Below are 20,546 nucleotides of genomic sequence, written 5' to 3' on the forward strand. Positions count from 1 at the left end.
CTACTAGCTTGTAAAAGGGAATTTACATCAACCTTTGCGGGATGAAGAAAATGAAGTATTGAATTAAATTAATTTTATATTTTAATTAAAAGCTCTAATTGATTCCCTAAAGTGACTTTATGTCGGAATTAAGAATAACAGTTTAAAAGATTAAGATATTATATTGCTTCTATAATTTTTTGTTAATACATGAACATAAAAATGTACATCAATTTTTGTAATAACTTATATGAGATCAAACTTGCACGTTGCAGCAATTAAAGTTTTAAAAAGCTTTTGAAAAATTACATTGCAAAAATTTGCGAATTTATTCTCGTGGCGATGCTTCGGTTTATATTTGTTTGAGATCGCATAAAGAATATAAACGACAAGTTAACAATTTTCATCGCAATAATGCTGTTTTTCGTACATTGAATTTAAGATATGCAAGATATTCATTCGGTCAAAAAAAAGAAAAGGTGAAAACAGGAATGCATAGCCTACGGTCGATGCGCGCCAAACCAGATTATCGAAAACCACTTATTAATGAAAGTATTTACTTAATGACATATTTACGCAAATTTATATTACATATTTATAAAATTTAAATGTGATAAATAATTCATAAAAATCTATATTCATAAGGCAGTATGGTTTTTTAGAACACACTTGAAAGTTAATATTATACATATAATAAGTACAGGAAATAAAATAATATTTTTTAAAGACTAATGAATATAACGACACCACGTAATTGGCGTAACTATAAAAATTTTTAATCACTTTGTAATATTTTAGCAATTTTATTGCACTTTTGGCGATTGCATTTTTTTCTTGGTTTGAATAGGTTTTGGTATAGTGCTTTGCACATGGGCGTATTTCGGATTTTTCGTACGTTTAGGGATCGAATCTGATGACACTTTGTTACATAGTGATAGATTTAAATTCGACATCGAATGACCCAGTTTTTTAGATTCGCTTAGTTTTCCAGAAATTGCAATACCAGTACTGTTGCGTCTGTCGCAAGTATTCTCTCTGTCTATTGACGATGATCGAGAGGATGTTGGTGTTCCAGAGAAAACAGTAATGGATCTGCGAATTGTCGTAGACAAATTTGTTTTGTTCATAGCTGGTGTGTGATTGAGACCAAAAGAACCATTGCTCAAAGATGCACCTAATCGCCGCGTTTGTTTGCCATTGAAATTATCTTGTTTTGCCACTTGTGGATATACTTGCTGTAAGATGTGTACGTATAAATTATATATATATTTATTACATTTTATTATTTGAAAACAAATTATACCTTTTTTATACGTTCCACCTTTGTCACGACGTTCATGATAGACTTCTGTACTTCGTTTAGTGATAGCAACAAATTATTATGAACTGAATAATTTGTTTCATTATTATTGAAATTATCTTGGAAAACATCGTTATCATCATTAGTATTTGCTTTTTGCTTTTTCTCGCGGACAAAAGTGTCAGATCTGCTAACGCAGATTAAGGGATTTGATTGTGAAAGAGACTACGGATAAATAATAAGATAAAAGCATATTAAATACTTTAAATAATCAAAATTAATTTAAAGTACGATTATGAGAGTCTAATCATTAAATAATAATTAAAAAATAGAAATCCATAACCGTTTGTAGAAATAATGTAATAATGCAATTGCGTGTTACCTTTTTTTCGTCTTGCAATTCATTGAGTGAACTTTCCGCTTCTTTTTCATTAGCTGTTAATGATATATCAGAAGCAGAAAACCCAAAATCCGTAATAGCCAAACTATTTTCAGATCTAAACATGACATTGTTGTTACGGAGTGATAAGAAATAATAAGTAATCTCTTAATAATATTTAAAAAACAAACCTGAAGTCATCATAATCATTTTGTTTACGGTTGTTCTTTAATACAATTGGAGCTGTTGGAGTGATAATATCAATTGCGTTAACTGGCGTTTTTACCAAAGAATTAACGTTGTCATTGCAGTTCTGTATCCCGAGTGCGCTGAATACTTGATATATGGTATTCGTCATTTGGTCGTAATTTAAGGGCACGATAGCATCTCTTGAGCGTTCACTCTGGAACGCAATATAATAATCATTTATTTATTAGATATTTTATTACATGTACGATACTTATATCACACATAACACATTTGCACTTGTACATTTGATCTAGCGAATACTTTACATTTGGCGAAGGAGTCTTCGTGTAACGCACAACTAAACGCGTAAATTCTTCCGCAAAATTTAACACACTCATTTCGAACTTTCTTTGACACGACAGACCTGAGTGATGTACACAGATGAGTCAATTTCGAACGACTGATCGACTAAATGATTTCCTAACGACCTTATTTATTGTTTACGATATAACGTCGGTCAGTACTGTATCTGCAAATTTCGTCGCCTTTCTCCATGTTTTCGAAAAGTAAAGTTGAACATATTTAAAGGAAAAATAAACTATCTAATAAGTAGATATATTTACTTATTTATATTTGTATAAAAATTTTCATTAACAAAATCTGTTTAATCGATATGAAATCGATGTGTACCGAATATACACGAGATTTTGACTCCAGCAATAATTATTCTGTGCAAAACTATATTTGCAAAAATCATCGTTTTTTTCATAACTAAGTTAGTCTGCTCCCATGAGCTATCTCCAAAGTAGTTTCTGAAGTACGATCTGGCCACTCCTCCGCTCTGCCAATTATTCCCTGCCACACGTCGGGCACTGATGGAGGAGCTCGCGAGAGAAGAGGCGTAGAGACATGATAAATCTCCCTCGGGGGAAAAACTAGCCGCCCAAAAATATATGCACGCCGGAGATGGATGGGTGGAGTACAAGGGCGGTGCCTGGTACGCAGAGAGAGTTTTGTCTCAGTTTGTTTCTCGGGAGTCCTCTCTTCCCCCCCCCCCCCCCTCCCCCCGTCGCTCTCATGCACGATGTAGTGCGCCGTGCGCGCTTTTTTGTGAATTTTTTGGCGATTGAACGATTAGAGGAAGGCGGCGCTCGTCAGTCAACTCAGTAGATGAATCTTCGGCGTATGCAGATACGTGCGTCGCCACTCGGGATCGCTTTAAAAATAAAATTTACGCGCGATAATTCGACGTGTTCGACACTGTGCCAGCTGCTCGCTCAACGCTGCGAGGCGCGTGCGGCGTCTTCCAGCTGGTAGACGCCGAGCTCGTAATTGAGAAAAATTATTGCGATTGTTGAAAGAATTATTGGAAGCATTTTCAAAAAATTAAATTTTTTTACTAGAAAAATTTGCAAAATGACAACCGGACACAGTGTGAATTTTAATAATTAAGAGGGAATAAAATATATTTAATGTAGAAATAATTAACGTAAGAAAAAATATATGCAATAATCAGTTTGCTATTAAATAAGCAACAAGCATACTTTTTTTTACAAAGTATAATATAAATACACTTTTCTGCTAGAGTTAGAACTGCAGCTTGCAGGAATGATGTTTGAACACGTCCGCGCTGCGGTCTTAGCAAAATATCCTTTCTCCGTATTTCGTCGTTGCCCCCGGTACACTAATTTTGGCGTGTCCTTACAAATGAAAGGCTTCGCCGCGTCTGCATCGTTCTGTAGCACCTTTTCAAATATTTATTATTTCCCACGCTGCATGTCCTTAAACGCCCGACAGAATACGACACCTCGAAGGCACAGCAACTTCTTCTGCACCATTGCAGACCGCTAATGCACATCCATACAGAGTCATATCTCGTACGAGATGCGCCGGCAGACGTTTGAAGTCCGAACATGTTTGAACAGCGGTCATTGTCTTGCGTTCAATTTCTTCGTTTTCTACTCTCCGCTACTGCCGCTGTAGAGGCATTTCGTTTCAGATAAGGAGCGAGTTAAGTGTCTCGCAAAAAGCTTTTTTTTATGACTTTGATGAATGAATACATTATGTTCAACCGTTAACATTGTATTTTTCATATTGCAGATGCAATTTCACTTTAAAGATTACTTGACAAATTTTTATATTACTATTTATTAAATGTAACATGAAATACTTATACGTAATTGTGAATAAGTGCTAAAAATAATTGCTTAGGTGCACCACCGTGAAATCGCCTAACTCGACCAGACACAAAGGATGTCTTATTTAGTGACCTAATATTTGACTTTTGCCACATTGGACCACGAGTTCTTCACGGTTCAACTGCCGCTGTTTGTTTGCAGTCTGCCTTCAGTTTCGGCTTTCGCCAGGTTGATTTAGGATTTAAGGATTTCCACGTTTGTTATTCGAAGATCACGTGGACAAATATACTTGAGATGATTCCTCTATTTAGGCAAAGCGGGTGGGCTTACTTCGATCGCTTCGGCTACTTGCAAATTCGGGTAGATACGTTCATTGAATCGAGTAAATAGAAAATATAAATTGTTATAAATGCATACGTTGACAAGTTTGAAAACTCGAATACTACTCGTCCACGCGCACACAGCAAAGAAAAATCTTCGAATTCTCTCAGAAATAAAAATGCTTTTAATTTTTTGTTAATAAGAAAACTAATTTGATACTGAATTCAATATGCAAACAAAATATCTGATCCTTCTAACGGAAAATTTTGAGTTGCGAGATTCAGTCGTGAAAAAAGAAGGAAGCATCGGAAGTTTATCGAAAGAACCGGTGGTATTCTCTGTTTGGATAGTCTTTAACTGACCATTACACCTGAATGGGGCGCCTCAAAATGGAAAAGGGCAGCATGGTCCTTGATCCGACCGGCCTACTTCCTGTGAAACTCGATTGGGTAGATCCTAGGGACCAACGGTCAATAGTAATAATGATGAATGTTTCTCGCCATAATCCCCGACGAACCGTGCGCCGTTACTACGTTTCCGACCAGTCTTACCTGATCTTCTTTTAAGCGTATTCGTCGCGTGACTCTCCGAGAACACTCGAAGAATCAACAAGCAGTGCAAGAGATCACGATCAAGTCTCGGATCACGTACAAGAAATCGCAATGTAGATCTTCACTGATCGCAAGATACGCGATTGACTTTTTAATCTTCCAAGAACAACTTGAGCTTGCCGTTATAAAAGAAATTCGCGTCACAAAATTAGCTACATCATGTAATAACATTATATATATAACTGACACATTCGACCACATTTATCTATTATTTTTACATGACATTAGTGTCTTTTTATTGAAAACTGCACAATGTGAATGTGAATGATACGAAAAAAGGATGCAAAATGGGATACTTAAGCGCTTTTTGTGCACACAAATGGTTACGTTTGCGAGCGAGAACTGCAATTTCGAAGCGATGATGAGTATCCGTTATGGTGCGTAGATTGTCGCTATTATCGTTTACGATCGAAGACTGTATCGAGAGCAAGTGATCCTTCCAACCACAAACCACACTCACCTTGAGCATATTAGAGTGTCCAGCATCCATTGCGGCTACCTTAGACGCACTAAGGTAGAAAATAATGATCTTCAAAAGCATTAACGCCAATTTTGCTTTAGTTAGAAATATATGTATACATTATTTACACATACAAAGATTGAAAAATATACATAAATTAGTACTGTAGAAATATGAATATTAGAATGATAATACCGAGCAATTTTTTAATACGCTTTAATCATTGAAATTCGCGACCGATGAAAAAGTTTTTGCAAAATTGCGGGCGAGTAGAAACGGCTGTTATGTTTTTTTCGTTGCAATCGATTTGTCTCAATCCTCATCCATCATTCCCAATAGCAAGCTGCAACTCGGTGCATCGTCACTGCCCCGCTTTCGTCGTTCCGGGAATTGCTGGTGGGTTTTAAAAGAGACAGCTCGTGACATAACACGTCTTGTAAAGGGACACATTCAGTGCCTAGCGACGAAAACGTGGAGGCCGTTCGAAGGTAGCACCTTTTCCGTCTTCGTATACGAATTCATCTTTCTTTCCGCGAATACATCAACGGACTGACCTGCTGCTCTTGTACCGGCCTTTGTTGCCCCTCTCCCTTTCCATTCGCTTGAGGGTTACTTCCAAGGAATTGTGCGAGCACGAAGAAACTGGCGCGGTCTACTATGTATGGTGGGGATGTGAGTCGTGTGGCTGTACGCGTATTTATTTAGGATCATCCTCAATAGCCACGGGGATAATTCCGGAATCTCATATAAATCCCCGCGGCAGACCTGATATGGATTAAAGACCGTGCGGAAATCATCGGTAAAACGTACGCAGAACGCGGAAGTCTTTGAGAGTTTGAGGCTTTGGATTGGAGGCTTTGAATATAATGCTTTATTCTTTCGACTCTTTTCAAAGTCCGTTATCCATAGCATGCGACAGTATATTCACAAGCGCTAGCGATATATATCAAGCGAACTGTAGTCACATGTGTTACAATTTTCATAATTAAGCGTAAGATTGAGGCTAATTGATTTCTATCAATAAATCAGCCGTATCAAGTTAAATTGCGCCGGTAACCCGATAACCGCACCGCCCTTTGCAGTTCCTGTTTGTTGTCGATCCCGTTGGCTCGGTGTCCTCTTACGGCTCTCCACTTGCCGCCCAAAAGTCCGCCAGTTAGTTGGAAACTGGTCTGAAAACCGCCACTGCTGGAAAGTTCGTGCTTGACCTGCTTGTAGTTTCTCTCGCTTTGTCCGGTACAAAGAGCGTCAACTGTCGCCAACAGAGACACTGTCCAGATCACCACCGGCGGCGGTTCATTAAAAATGTTGAAGTAGCACTTGCGGCTTGGCCCACCTGGTTTCCTGTCGTATTTTGGTCGATGCTGCGTAACGAAAAAAACAAGCACTATAGCTGTTATGTTTACCAGAGTTATATCTGTGCTGAGAAAATTAATATGGAACAATTTTTCATTTTTGCGATTCGCATATCTCGCCAAATTTTACCATGATACAAAACAATATTGACTAAACAACTGAACCGACGAGATCGCATTGCAATTACAGAGCCTCTTATATACAGCTAATTTTGGAGCCATTCGTGAGGTTGTTAAGTCGTTTTGGTTCGGAATAATCTGTCCGAGTACGAGCGCGTGCAAGCCCATAGATGCGCGATGCTTATATCTTTTACGAGGCATCGTTACGGTTTATGGCAGATCGAGCAATAAAACGAAATCACAAATAGCGATATGTCGGAACAAAATGTGCGAGGCAAATGAAGCTGGCATATCGCCTTTGCGTCTCTAGTATCGCACAAATATCCAATATACATGAAAATTGCCATTCTCTAAATTCAACCGTGATCATATATTACATTTTGGATCAGGGCAGTTATTATATACCTAATCGGTTTCCGTCGGGAATGATTTCTTTTTCTCTAGATTACATAATAAGATATCTAGCGAAACATAAGGAGAAACGGAATCATTCCGAACGGAAATAATTCCGATTAGATACTTAATAACTACCTTGATTGTATAATTTTTTTCGCTAGTATATTGTATCTAAAACTTTAAATAATTTATTCCAAACTGATACTAATCAAAAATGACGAATAAAAAATATAATTGTCAGCTGTAGAATATTATATGAAAGCATACAATAGAAATGAATAATTTAAAAGCCTACGTGAAATTGATTTAATCGATACAGTATCTTGGAACGCGTCGAAAGTATTAGAATGCGAAATTAGATCTGACGTAGGAGATGTTTATCGTTAGAAAAATTATTTACGCTTTTAGCGAACGATAGCCATTATAATTTAAATTTACATAGTAATGAAGCGTGGCCTTTGAGCGGCTTTGTGGTCTCGATTGCACGGTTCGCGCACACTTGAAGCAACGTCATAGTTATCGCCTGTTCGCACTCCGTTATCGTATGCATAATTTTCGAGAACGACGTCGTAGGCTGCACGTGCCCGTTTTGTTTTACTCCCGCTTCGCACGTGTTCGCCACAACTAAAGTCTCGTGTGTCCTTTCCAGAAAATAATATGTCCGTTTAACTTCTTACGGTCGGCGGTGTCCCATATCCAAGTTGGAAGGGAAGTGGGTGTTACGGGGTGTGCCCGACACACAGCGAGCGCGCGATCTTTTCTAGTAACCGTAATAAAAACCACCCAACGGAGGAGAGCACGCAAGGGTAGAAAAACGTTTCAATTATTTTCCGCTCGCGACGATTCGTGGGCGTGAGTGGGCGTGAAGCTCGTAGAAATGCGCTATCCATTCTATAAAGCACGATGTTTATTCGTAAATGTGCAAATTCGCAGAAAGCAGAGCAAAGGTATCGCGAGGTAAAATACACCTTGGTTCGATCTGAGACAAAGCGAGGATTTACATAAGTCGTGAAGAAATTTACCATCTCCTGTATGTAATGTAAATCGGCATATAGTATATTTTCTGGCATTTTTAAAGCGTCTGTACTATACGAAAATACACGGCTTTGAGTATCTGGTAATCGTACACTGCACGATGTATATTTTTATCGGACTGAAAGAGGGAAGAAAAAATTGTACCGGCAAAAGGACATGTCTCCACGTTTCACATGGCTTAACTGCTAAGGGTAGTTAGACGAGTCGAGAATGCATTCAAGGTCCGGAAGTGGGCGGAACTGCAGCCTGCGCTTCAGCATTGTACACAAGGACTCGGTTTTTCCTCGCTCACGGGTCGTCCTGCATTATGCGAAGGACAGAAAGGAGGAGAGAGAGATATGAGCGCGGTGAAGGCACCAAAAGGACATCCGATATCCGTAATACCGTAATAACAAGCGCCACGATATTCTCGGAAAGCTCAACAGCTCCTTGTGCCAAACGAACAGATGGGAGAGAATCTCTGCGTAATATTCGTCTGTAAAAAATGACGTCGCAACGATAATGTCGACGTCATCTCTCAAGCGACGCTTAAGTTTTAACGCGGGTCGATAAATAGAAATTAATTGCCTCCGGCAGGACAATGATGCGTTAAATTAAGATTTTATACGCGATGTGGCGCCTATTAATCGAACTCCTTGCTTATTACATCAAAATGCGTAATTTTGTTTATCGAATAGTCAGTCAGAGGTGCCGAGGCGATTGCGATATGCGAAAAGCAATTTCTGCCTCGGGTGCGGGTAAACTACCGTGCTACCGAGTGGCAGAAAAAATATTGCAAATAACCTTGATGTTATATTCAACCGCCATAAAAAGCCAATTTGGGATACACAATGGACCTCTATCGAGGGAAGGAAGATCATCTGCCGTTCGATATACGCGGAGGAGGTTCTCTATCTGCAAGGAGCGCGATTGGGCCTTGATTAAAAATGAGATTGCGGCAGCGCGATTTCAAGGTGGAAGATTAGACCGTGCTTCTTATTTGATTTGCAATTCGATATTTTTAGCTTCTTTTTAGGGTTTGGAGCGCGGCCTCGAGTCGAAGCATGATTTCGTAGAACTATGACGATCTTGTGGTTTGATTGACTGTGCGGGATCCTGAAATGGTTGCGGTAACAGTGATTTCGAGTCTCCAGTATACCAAGTGTTCGATATTCCGCATACTTTTACTGTCTGATCAAAACATTTTGCAAAGTTAATTACCAAACAAACCATTATATGGTAGGAATAAATTAATTTTGGAAAGAGAAGGGTGGTTACTGTACTTGTATAATATGAAAATATCTATGCAGAGAAATGTTTAACACGGCGTACAAAGCAGAGCAGGATTCGCCCGGTGTTCTTTGACAAACGCATATATTGTGACAGTAGAATTGTCGTGCTGACAAAATATGGACGACTGCACTTATTTTTGACGGCCGACTAGCAACGAGACAGATAATCTCCGAAGCTCATTTCGAACCCGTTTCTTTAAGCCGCCGCTAGTGAATGGTTTCCCGCTGAGCCATTGCGGTCTCCTCGTGCCGAATTAGAGCGGACATTCGGAGAAAGGATTTTGGTCTAATTCGCGCACAGAGTTCTTCTGAGTGCGCCGTTTTCCGTTGGCAGGACAATGCCAGGAGCAGTCCGGCCGGTGATAGGTCTATCGTTTTAACAACGGTTCGAATCTTTTCGAGCACCGTCAGCTTCCAGCCGGATTCGCCGGAACTTGATTATGTCCGATCTCGGATTCTATAGAAATTATACATGGTATGGTACAAAAACTATCTTGGAAGCTGACATCAAAACTTTCAAGATTTATTGTTATCTTAGAATATAATATTATATAGAATTTTTATTTTATAATCAGGATTTTGGAAAATATGTTAAATGCATTGGATATTCAATTTTTATTATAATTTAATTAAACAATTATAATAAGAAACATATGTCATTTTCCGAACAACTGTAGATAGATTAGGAAAACCGCACGGATCACTACGCAAAGGCGGAAAACCATAATTACTGCAGCGCCTTCAAAGAGTAATTATCCGAAGCGCACGCCTATCCGAAGGCGTTCGGTCGTCACCTATGGTGCCAGCTTGCCGTTAGACACGATGATTAGAAGGCGCCTTTCTCCAATTAGTTTATTTCTAGTTCATCGTGGCCTCTCATTAATGTAGCTCCAACAGAAAAAGGCAAAAAAAAAGTGCCTTCTACCGATAATTAGCGGCTCCAACGCGTGTCGAATTCACCAAAGGCTTCAACAAGCCGATTCCGCGTCCCTTTTTCGTAAAGGGGTGGAGTTTTGGCAAAGCTTCGGCCAGATTAGCCGGAATGACTGGACTGACGTGACTCGGACGCCATATGTCCCCATGAAATCTTAACGCAACGAAAAGATGTTTGCGAGCTGAAAATAATTAATGGAATTAGGCGTGAAGTCGTCATAAGGTCATAGGATAGCAAGAGGTGTGGTGCCAATTTGCGAAATGGACTTTCAACCTCGCCGACGTAGGATGCCGCAGGAGATTTCGAATCTTTCGTTGTGCAGATGTCGCGGTCTACACGAAAAGTATAACCGATATAATAGCATTCTTCTGCTGACAGAGTTCATGCAAAAATTTATTATGGCTATAGAAATATGAAAGTTACGAGAAAGACTTCACTAAAGAAATTTTCTCTAACAAAAAATTTAAAAAGAGTAAGAAAAAAATACTTGATAAATGTAACATAAAATCTACTTAACATTTTATTGGAGGAAAGAGAAATTGATTTATTTCCGCCAATTCCAGTCGCGAGCCATAAGGCCAATGTTTTATATCCTTGAGAACATCTGGACTCGAAAAACTCGAAGGGAAACAGTAGAATCAAGAATTACAAAGAAATAGAGGAAAGGGAAATTGTTGAGTAGCAAACTGGTCGCAAATCAATTCTTTCAATGCCACCAACAGCGCTAATTTGCTCATTACATTGTGATCACATATTGGACGTAACATCCTCATCTGCTACTTCCGCTATTTCTGGGCAATCCCATTGATTGATCCAGTGTTTCGAAGTCACCGCGACGATCTTGGAATCTCGATGCCCGCCGGGTTGATCCCTCCAGTAACGGGCTTCCGGTTCGCGCCAGATAATGATAGGTCTCAAATCTGAAAACCGTGGTTCTGAACGGAGAGGGAGAAAAGACCCTCGAGACTTCTATTATGCCACTATTTCACTGCGAAAAATCTGACCTGCGAACGTGCAGTAGATCGAGGGCAAATTACGAGCCCCCGTAAGGATATATGCACCTGCTTCTCCCACAAGCGAAGGGGATGCTTCTGTAGATTCCACAATTCTTTATTTGTAAGATAAAGGTTACTCAAGCGTTCATCAATGGCTCACGGTATTTTCTTGCGTACAATAGCACACATTTTTTTCTCTATATATCTCTAAATATATATATATATATATTAGAAGAAAATTAAAACTTTTATGACGATTTTTATGTTATCTTAATAATTTACAGTGAATACTGGTAAACCGAAATACGTATTAATAATTTTATTTTTTATACGAATTAGTAATATTATTTTTTATTAATTTACAAGAACATTTTTATATTGACTAAAAACACTTCTTCAAAAATAGCATTACCTTTCCCAGAATATTTTATTGGAATCGGCTTAACGTGCCGAACGCGCCTAAAAGTCAGTTCGCTCGTTTTTATTAGACCCTTTCAAAAAGCGAGCGTTTACTGCCGAAAATCGATGATTTGTTCCCAGCGAGCTCAGCGGGACGGCGACCAGAGTCGAGGCGAGCGAATCTCATGTCGGTCGATGATTTACACACGCCCACGTAACGAATCTATTAATTATTTATGGGCTTGCAAAATTTATTTGCGGCGCACGCTGCGGGAAACCGCGCTGCCCTATGCCCCCAAGGCTTTGGAATATGCGCTTAACATAATGGCGTTTCCTGCGTGCTCTTATAAACCTCAGAATTCATGCCTCGGGCGCGCGTTATCCCTTTCTTGAGGCAGGATGCGTCACATTAAAACGGCAAGTCATTTTCATAAATAATTTTTGGTCACATTTCTTATCTCACGCTATCAGGAAGATAATATTGTAACTTAAACGCATTATAATTTGATATTTTTATTACGAAAAAAGTAAAGACGTGCATTAAAAGTGGCGTTAAGAGGCAAATCCATATGGAAGAAGAATAAAGCAATTAAATGGGAAGAGAAAAAACAACAAGAGAAGGTAGTATTTAAGAGCAATTCGCGGGAAGCCAACACCATGAACGTCGGCGAATTCTTCGAGAGAGATTTCGGTACGACAAACGATCACACGCCCATTTGACGAAAAAGTGCGCTCATCGAGTGCGACAGCAGCGAAATGTAAGACGCACTTTTCTTGCCAGCGCGAAGCTCACCTTGGCATTTATGGTGCGACACGCCAATTGCCGCAGCAGATGTCTGACGTGGCGGCGACATTCCGTTTCAGGATGTGTGACGATTTGACGTCTATGGAATTTCAAAATTACTTAGTTAGAGCAGATCTCTTACAAACATTTATGGTAACGCGATACATGTCGATGTTCAATTGTTGCGTAATTAAAAAATTTAAATAATATAAACGGTAAATGATAGTTGTGAAGCATGAAATATCAAAAATTTTAATTATCCCTCACATCATGTGGTAGCATGAAAATATTTTCGACATAAAGAATCACATTAATATTCTTTCGAGGAAGTCGTTTGCATCCTGCAGACTGTAATTAATTAACCATTACCGAATATGTACCAATTTATCTCCCGCGTCATCCGCTATAAAAGGCGAGCTCGTTATTCGCAGCTGTTTTTCTCAGAAAACGTTGTTAGCTACTGACTAATATCGTCTCGTGCTTCTTTTCGTCACTTCTAATCTCTCTATAAAGCGAAGAGGCACAATTATCGTTAGGTCTCATTAGAGAACTCCTCGTACGTCTCGTGAAACAGCAAGTGACTCCAGAGGCTGCCGCGCACTCGTGCATCGCGCATAACAGCTAACTGGCGCATCGCACCTTGTTTGCCGGCACGCGCATCTACGTGTTTCAATTACAGAATAATTATCGTGCCTACCAGGCGTTGTGAAGAGCGTCGCTTAATTCGAACGACGTCCCAAGATGTTGCCTTTGATGGTGCTCTGGCTGGGCGCAATGAACCGGCAGTTCAGACCCGTAAAAAGGCAACCGGTTAGACTTCGAGGTATCGCGGGCCTCTTTCGGCTGTCCAGCAGATTTACGCAATCAAATTGAATTTTTTTAAATACACGATACCGCTCGAATACAATATTAGAGCTTTTGACAAGCTGAGCGAAACATACAATTTTCCATAATGGAAAGACGGTATTCAAGCAATCCATTTATCTAAATTTCAGGAATACTCCGTTCTTTGTTGCGTGCCAGTAAATTGTGAATGTAAGATGAACGTTGATTAAAGACTTTTTACATGCGGCGAGAATCGCGGACGAACCGGTACGATGAACGTGACATAAATCGCTGGCGAATTTTCTGAACAAAATCGCGCGCATTCGTCAAGTCTACTGAAATTACCTGATGAGGCTGAATCAGGCCGCCGGTTTTTCTTCGCAGGATTACTGTCGTATCGGCGGCAAGAGCAGCGCAACAAAAAGTAAAATTGCCGTACTTACAAACGATGCGCCGAAACGAGCGACAAGGGGCGACCTATTCATCGTTGAAAAACACTTCGGCCGCGTGATCACAGGATCGCTTTCGATTCTCATGCAAAAACGTAATTTGCTATAGTTTTCTTCGCCATCTACATGTCAACATTTTCTACAGCTCCTTTCATCAAATTATTCGTATCACGAGATATACACATGTTTAAAACATTATTTTGAAATATCAAATATGGTCAATGTAATTTTGTTGATTATTAATTAATTTCATAAACGGCACGATAATGTTTCAATAATAACCAAATGCATATTTCTTTCATTAATATCAATAAATATCCGTATTTCGAGTGCATGATGAATAGTTAATTAATTATTCTCATCGAACAATTTTAATCATTTATGCGTATTAAGCATCGATATCCACGTAATGTTTTCGTTTAATCACAATATTTTTACATAATTACACGTAAATTCTCAATAAACGCTGAACACTGTGTGACGGCAACAAGCGAACCGGTTTCAATGAGATGACGTTAATTAACGGCCCGTTAATATAAATCGTCTGACGTAGCGACGCAACTTGAAAGCATCGCGTATGCCGACCGACAGAATTTCAATTTAACGGAACGTAATCGTCCACGATCTCATACGTTATCTGCATGCGTGACAAGTAAAGATCATTAACACGGCGACGTTTAATAAATACTATCATTAATTACCACCGCAGCGTACCGAATGCCACTGACAAACTGATTGTGAGTCAAATTTCGTGGTATAAATGATTTTGAAAATTCGGCTTTACTACAATTACTCTCTTAATAAAGATTGATATACAGCACTTTTTAAGAAATTTTATGGAAAGATTAAAAGTTTATTGCTAATTTAGATAAGGGATTCGAATTGTTGTGTTTATCAATTCAATCGAATCTTATATAAACAAAATATTAAAAAGTAAATTCTTAAAGTAACTCCAATTTCAAAAACTCTAGTCTCAATCACCAACATCGATGGTAGCGGTCGCTTTTCATTTATTCATGATTGAAGTTTAATCTCTTCAATCATGAAAAAAGCTAATCACCGACCGATCTGGTTAAATGCTATTTTTTGCTCAACACGCTATGATACCCGCGGAAGAATGATACCCGGGAATGACGGGCAACCGCATTAATTCTAATTAAACGGCGTCCATTCGCACGTCCGCGTTGCTCGGTGCCTCGATTGCCGTCGAGGATATGGGGGGGATCGAGAGGGCAATCGACCTGATACAGAAGGCAGGCAAGCAACTTTCACGCGCACGCGCTATGAATCTCCTTGCGCGTGCCTCTCTCTTCTGAATCTTTGCGAACACCTGCGTCGCGTTGCGTGACTTTCTTCCCTTTCCTTTTCCAATCACGGTACGACCATGATTTAATATCAGGCTTTACGATTGTCAATGCGCAAACACATTTACAGAATGCTCATCAAATACGACCGATTATAAAATAATTAAGTCAAAAAGAGACATTTATTTCTTCAATGAGCGTAAAATTAATCGTACAATTTATTTTTGTACTTTAATGACATGCATCCTGTTAAAAGAATATTTTATTTTGCGATTCTAAAATATTAATTTATTTATAACAATATTCAAGAGTTACTTGTGTAAATATACAGTGAATCAAGTATAATAAATCAGAGGATAGTACATAATTTTACATATATACATAAAAATTTAATCACATCGACGATTTCCTTTTTCTAAAAAAATTACAAAATTTGTAATGCAAATTTTAATACACCTCGTATATACACTGCATTATGCCAATAATCACGAAGACCAACATCGCATTTATCTATAATGTACAACGTACAGTTTTTATTAAATTCGCATTTACACGGATAATCGTAGAAGGTAGAAGCTACTACTAGCGGCTTTTATTTATTCATTAATCGTATAACCCGGATACTTCGATTACGGCTTTTTTTATTGAACAGGTATGCAGAAACCATTTCGGAGCGGTGGATTTTTAATGAGACACGTGAATCGTGAAAATTGCTAGCGAGACAACTTGATCCGTGCTAGACGTAATAATTTATTTTATTCGTTCTTTCAACGAGTATGCTCGTGTTTGTCATAAAATGCGGCCGGCGCAAAAAATATAGAAAAGCATAAAATTGTTTTATGAAAATTTTCGGGAAAAAAATCAGTTGCTTTGATATATGTATCGATACGTAGAAAAATAGAGCGATCTAATCAATTTCTATTACTTTATACAAATCGTCATCACAGATAGCAGAGCTCCGCCGAGTTATTTCGTTCGAGGATGAATATGTATCAGCGGTCGCGATGCCCCCCCCGAGAACCGCTCCCTTTGAGCGTATCCACGGACGGAACAGGCAGGTGTTTCGTTCTCGAGATCGTTCTCTCGCGTTTATGCGCGCACGTGCTTTATTGCTCCGTCTCTCGGGCACATCTCAGTGACTCCAGCGCTCGTCAATCAGCAAAGGATGCCGGCCGTCTCTCTTGATCTCCCCCCGCCCCTCCATGCTTCGGGACACTCTTTTTCTCGGGAGGCCCGTTCACTCCTTCTTTCGTGCACGCATAAGGGGTCACGGCCCACGAGCAGGTGCCCAAAACTGCGGCTCCACACGAATGTCCGGATCCACGCAGACTGACACGCATTCCGTCATGAGCGCATGAGCCGTTACGTAAATCTCCTCTCGATAGGTGCCCACCTCTTTGCCTCTCTCCGCTCTTTCGTGTTGCGCACGAAATTCAATACTTGTCACCGGAAGACCGTGTCGTTGTAAAATCGATCATGCCGTAAAAAATGGTATTCGTTTGCCAATAAATTACGAAACTCGCTACTATGCTATCATTCATGACACTGTCGTTTTTTTTATACAAACCATAAAGAATAATGCTCTGAAAAATTGTGAAACAAAGATTTTCAAAAATTATAACTTTGGTAATAATAATAATAATGCGTCAATTCTCTGGCTGTTGGTTTAACGCGATGTTTTCTAATTTTCTATTTACTGATAGTTCCTTTCCCTATGTATTTCGAGAATCTCTGTGATGAGACAATATTGATTATCTTAATAATTTAGTTGCCTTTGCTAGGTCGAAAACAATGGCAAACGATTTATTGCACTTCACTCTCATTAAGAAACGTATGCGCGGTTGTCCCAGGACTGAATATCGAGCTGCTACATCCGTAAGACTTATGATCTTACTTCCTTGAATGAGCATCGAGAATGCTTGAAGCCAATGGCCGACATAAACTCGCTTATGGTCTTTGTCGCGCTGAACAAGGCGTGCGTCCGTCGGACTTCAGGACGGGGACAAAAAGCGCGCCCGTCTGCATGGAGGCCGGTGTTGCGTTTCAGCTCGTCAAAATGCACGTTGCATTTACCATTAATCAACGCGGCGAGTAAATGATTACGCCGATGGCACTCACGGAACCGTTGGCGCTGTCTCGTGATTGGCGGACCGACGACCGATGACGGATGAGGGTTTAGCGATCTTTCTCGTCTACTTAGCTTCGTCCTCTAGGAAGATAAGTGGCCAACGTGGATAACATGATCCGAAGTGGCCCAGATTTCTTGACAACTACGACAGTTGGACATTAACAAAACGATGAAAAGGGATGTACGCTGTGTAAAGCAAACGTTGAAGAATTGCTGAAAATAGCATATGAATGTCCGCGGGCGGCAAACTGAAAGAAGTTTATCTCGTTACATAGGCAATATGCTGTATCACGCTGCGCGGAGGAAAACAATTTTCACCCTACCGGGCGAGTTACGATTCGACGCGCTTCCCTCTCCCGTTTTCACGACCGCGACGCGAGAGCGTAACGCGACATTTTCACATGCACCTGTAATAACATTGGTGGGTTTATAGCAATGACCTGTGACCCCGCTTGCGTTCGAGATAGAAGCGAGCGTTGCGTCGATGGTAGCACGTGGTAGTACGTCGATTATCCAGTCATTTTCCCAGGCCCTTTCGTTGGATGCTCAACGCGTCCAGCCTCATCCGAACATTACATGGAGGACATGTATGGTATGTGTAGTAGTGGATGTGTGTCAGAGCTATTACATTCGGTCTCGAATAGGATGGCGAGTGCCGTAAGGGAGGGGAGCCCTTAGAGTGGATTATAAAAGGAATAGTACACTCTCTTTTCCTTTCCATTATCTTCTACCTCCTCCAGAATACCGAACGAGAAAATGGACAGAGGGAGAGAGAACTGGATAAGGCAAAAGATCGAGCGACCAGTGGCGTAGACTGAATATTATATAAAGAACAATTCTTTATTCATATTTATATATATCTATATGTGATATATTAAGCATTATTTATATCTAAAATATGAATAATCGTGTGCAATTTAAAAGGGTATAAAAGATTCTGCAGCAGTTTAATCTGGTAACAACTAAAAGCCGAAATAATCCGTTCGAGTTAATCCAACACGTAATTTAATTAAGCTTGGCAAATGAAGAAAGATGATTTACTGTTCCTCGCATGCATCTGCTGATATAAGAAACCATTTTTTAAGAACCTTTCGCTGGTGTTCGCGCCGGTGTCGAAGAGGCCTCTTCCCTCTCACTATGCACATTAAGAGGTCACGCTCCGGCAGGTGGTGGCGCGCGTGATTCACTCTGAGCTAGGTGTACCCACCCCTATTCACTCACACGAGCGAGTTAATTGTCGCAAGAGACGTTGATTTAAGGCCTCAGTCCCCCTCGCTGAGATAATGAGAGGCAAGTCAGTGCAACGACGGAGACCTCGCGTGGCTTAGATTACGCCTTGTCTATGCTTTACCGCGCGAGCCGACGTACTCTAAGGGCGGATGAATGCGCCTGAGATAAGATCCATAAAAATTCGATTACAAGCTTTTTCACGGTCGAAACATTATCGCGTCGAGAGTGTCTTTTAAACTCTCGCGTTGTTATTAGCCAGCTTCCTCGTATAACTATTTGGATTTTTATTCCGCGGCTATTTATTCTGAATTATACTTTTTATATATTTTTTTTTAAATTATACTTTGTCTGAATTGTATTTTTTCACTTTGTACATTATAATACAAAATAGCAAGTACTTTAAATACTGCGTTAATAACTTTACTAGTATTTACTGAAATTATTCTTTCTTTGCATTTTACAGTAAAATGTATCTTTTCCCTCCCATGGGTACATCGTGGTGGGAAAGTTCAGTACTCGGATTTATCCTGAAGGAGAAGCTAATGTACTTTGGTGTTGTGTTTCGAATCATCATATTCGTTCCGCCGTAATTTTGTAACGTAGTAAAACACACGTCGGGAGTGCGGGAGTGTCGTTATGCCGGAAGTGCCGTGATAGTTTCGCGCGAATACGAAACGCCGTATTCCAGCGAATCGTATGGATGAACGCATTTTTGAATGATAAATATTGAGACACGATTAAACCCTTTTTGAGAAATTTTTTTCTTTGAATTTCTCCCTCTATTTTGAGAGAATCGCATTTTAATTGGTAAATGCGATCATCTGAAACGCGGACGGAATTCGCGCGTAACGTTGCAGCTTGAACAATTTGGTTTGATTTGCCTGCGACGTCGGGAGTGCCGTTTAAGTAAAGTGCCGTGCGATTCTGCGTCGCGAACGCGTGTGAGTGCTTGAAAATCACTGAAAGGAGGAGGAAGAGACTCGGGAGCAGCATCGGGTGCTGGAGGACATGGTAAGATGCATTTTAAAGTACGCTTTTAACGCATCATTGACAGAATTGTAAATATTTCACAATATATACGGTACGCAACAGTGCATCCGTAGTTCAATGAAATTTGTTTGAGAAATTGTGTAAATGCGTTCATCAGCCGCTCAATGCGGCATCACATTTCGCGCGGGGCGAGTGTGCAGCGAGCCGCTGGCGCAAAAATCAAAGCAACAACAGCGCTCCCATCCGGGCTCCGCGCCGATGCGAAGATGACACCGCCGTGGTTCATGGCCTCGAGGTATTACCGGGAGCTCATAAATCTTCTTAAATATCTTCTCTATCTGTTCATCATCCGTACGCCGAGGTGCGGTCTCGAGTTAAGCCGCGCATCGAAACAGCTGCCGCTTAACAGTAGTTGTAATGGGCATGCAGAGTGCGCGGGAGTGCAATCAGACTTCATCTCGTTGCGGAGTTCTGACCAAGCATACATCACGCGCGCGTTCCACCGGAGGCTGTCACGAGCGGTTCCCTCATTGTTCCCCGGTTATGGCCCCCGAGGCCATCTTCGTTCGCTCGTTTTCGCTCTATTTCTTCCGCCGAGGATTCAGCGTTTTTTGCGGCCGCGCGAGCACGCGGGGGCGCATTAGCGCTCGGTAGCGCTCGAGGAATCCCTCGAGTGAATTTCTCAAAGCTCATTCTTTTTATCGGACTAATGCTGTATTCTCTTTTTGCGGCGCTCCATTCGCGGTAAGATTAATCGTAGCGATCTAGTAAAGCAGCTTTCTTTAATTCAGGCGCATATTCATGTGCAAAATTAAAGAATCCGTAATACCGATAATGTTTCGCAATATCACGACGCAATCATTAAAGAGCAATTGAATTCGGTAAAAATGTGGAATTGTAATTGCAGAAGAAAATATTCGTTTGTCTCGCCGCTCGACACATCGCAGCACAATA

General features: G+C 40.2%; 1 protein-coding gene and 1 long non-coding RNA gene across 3 annotated transcripts in view; one reads left to right on the forward strand and one right to left on the reverse strand.

Moving 5' to 3' along the window:
- The window catches only part of LOC105672687 (uncharacterized), a 117,858-nt gene that overhangs the window by 26,732 nt on the left and 70,580 nt on the right, over positions 1 to 20,546 (forward strand). The window contains exon 4 of the long non-coding RNA XR_010890524.1: positions 19,066 to 19,613. This is a non-coding gene — a long non-coding RNA (uncharacterized lncRNA). The remainder of the gene's footprint in view (positions 1 to 19,065; positions 19,614 to 20,546) is intronic.
- Positions 142 to 2,327, reverse strand: LOC105672685 (uncharacterized). Of its 2 annotated transcripts, none has more exons than XM_012367781.2 (5): positions 2,174 to 2,327; positions 1,850 to 2,061; positions 1,662 to 1,776; positions 1,283 to 1,504; positions 142 to 1,214 (listed from the first exon to the last, which is right to left on the reverse strand). In XM_012367781.2, the coding sequence occupies exons 1-5, from the start codon at positions 2,243 to 2,245 to the stop codon at positions 783 to 785; spliced, it is 1,053 nt and encodes a 350-aa protein (XP_012223204.1). In that variant the 5' UTR covers positions 2,246 to 2,327; the 3' UTR covers positions 142 to 782. The 2 variants fall into 2 exon arrangements, with proteins under 2 accessions (XP_012223204.1, XP_067211417.1); XM_067355316.1 differs by having other exon boundaries at positions 2,151 to 2,288.

The sequence above is a fragment of the Linepithema humile genome, chromosome 5, assembly GCF_040581485.1.
Source record: "Linepithema humile isolate Giens D197 chromosome 5, Lhum_UNIL_v1.0, whole genome shotgun sequence".
Taxonomy (NCBI): Eukaryota; Metazoa; Arthropoda; class Insecta; order Hymenoptera; family Formicidae; genus Linepithema; species Linepithema humile.

Coding starts and splice junctions, on each gene's coding strand:
- LOC105672685 (XM_012367781.2), bottom strand. CDS start 2,245: ATGAGTGTGTTAAATTTTGCGGAAGAATTTACGCGTTTAGTTGTGCGT. Junction 2,062..2,173: donor CGAAGACTCCTTCGCCAAAT/GTAAAGTATTCG, acceptor ATTGCGTTCCAG/AGTGAACGCTCAAGAGATGC. Junction 1,777..1,849: donor AATGATTATGATGACTTCAG/GTTTGTTTTTTA, acceptor TGTCATGTTTAG/ATCTGAAAATAGTTTGGCTA.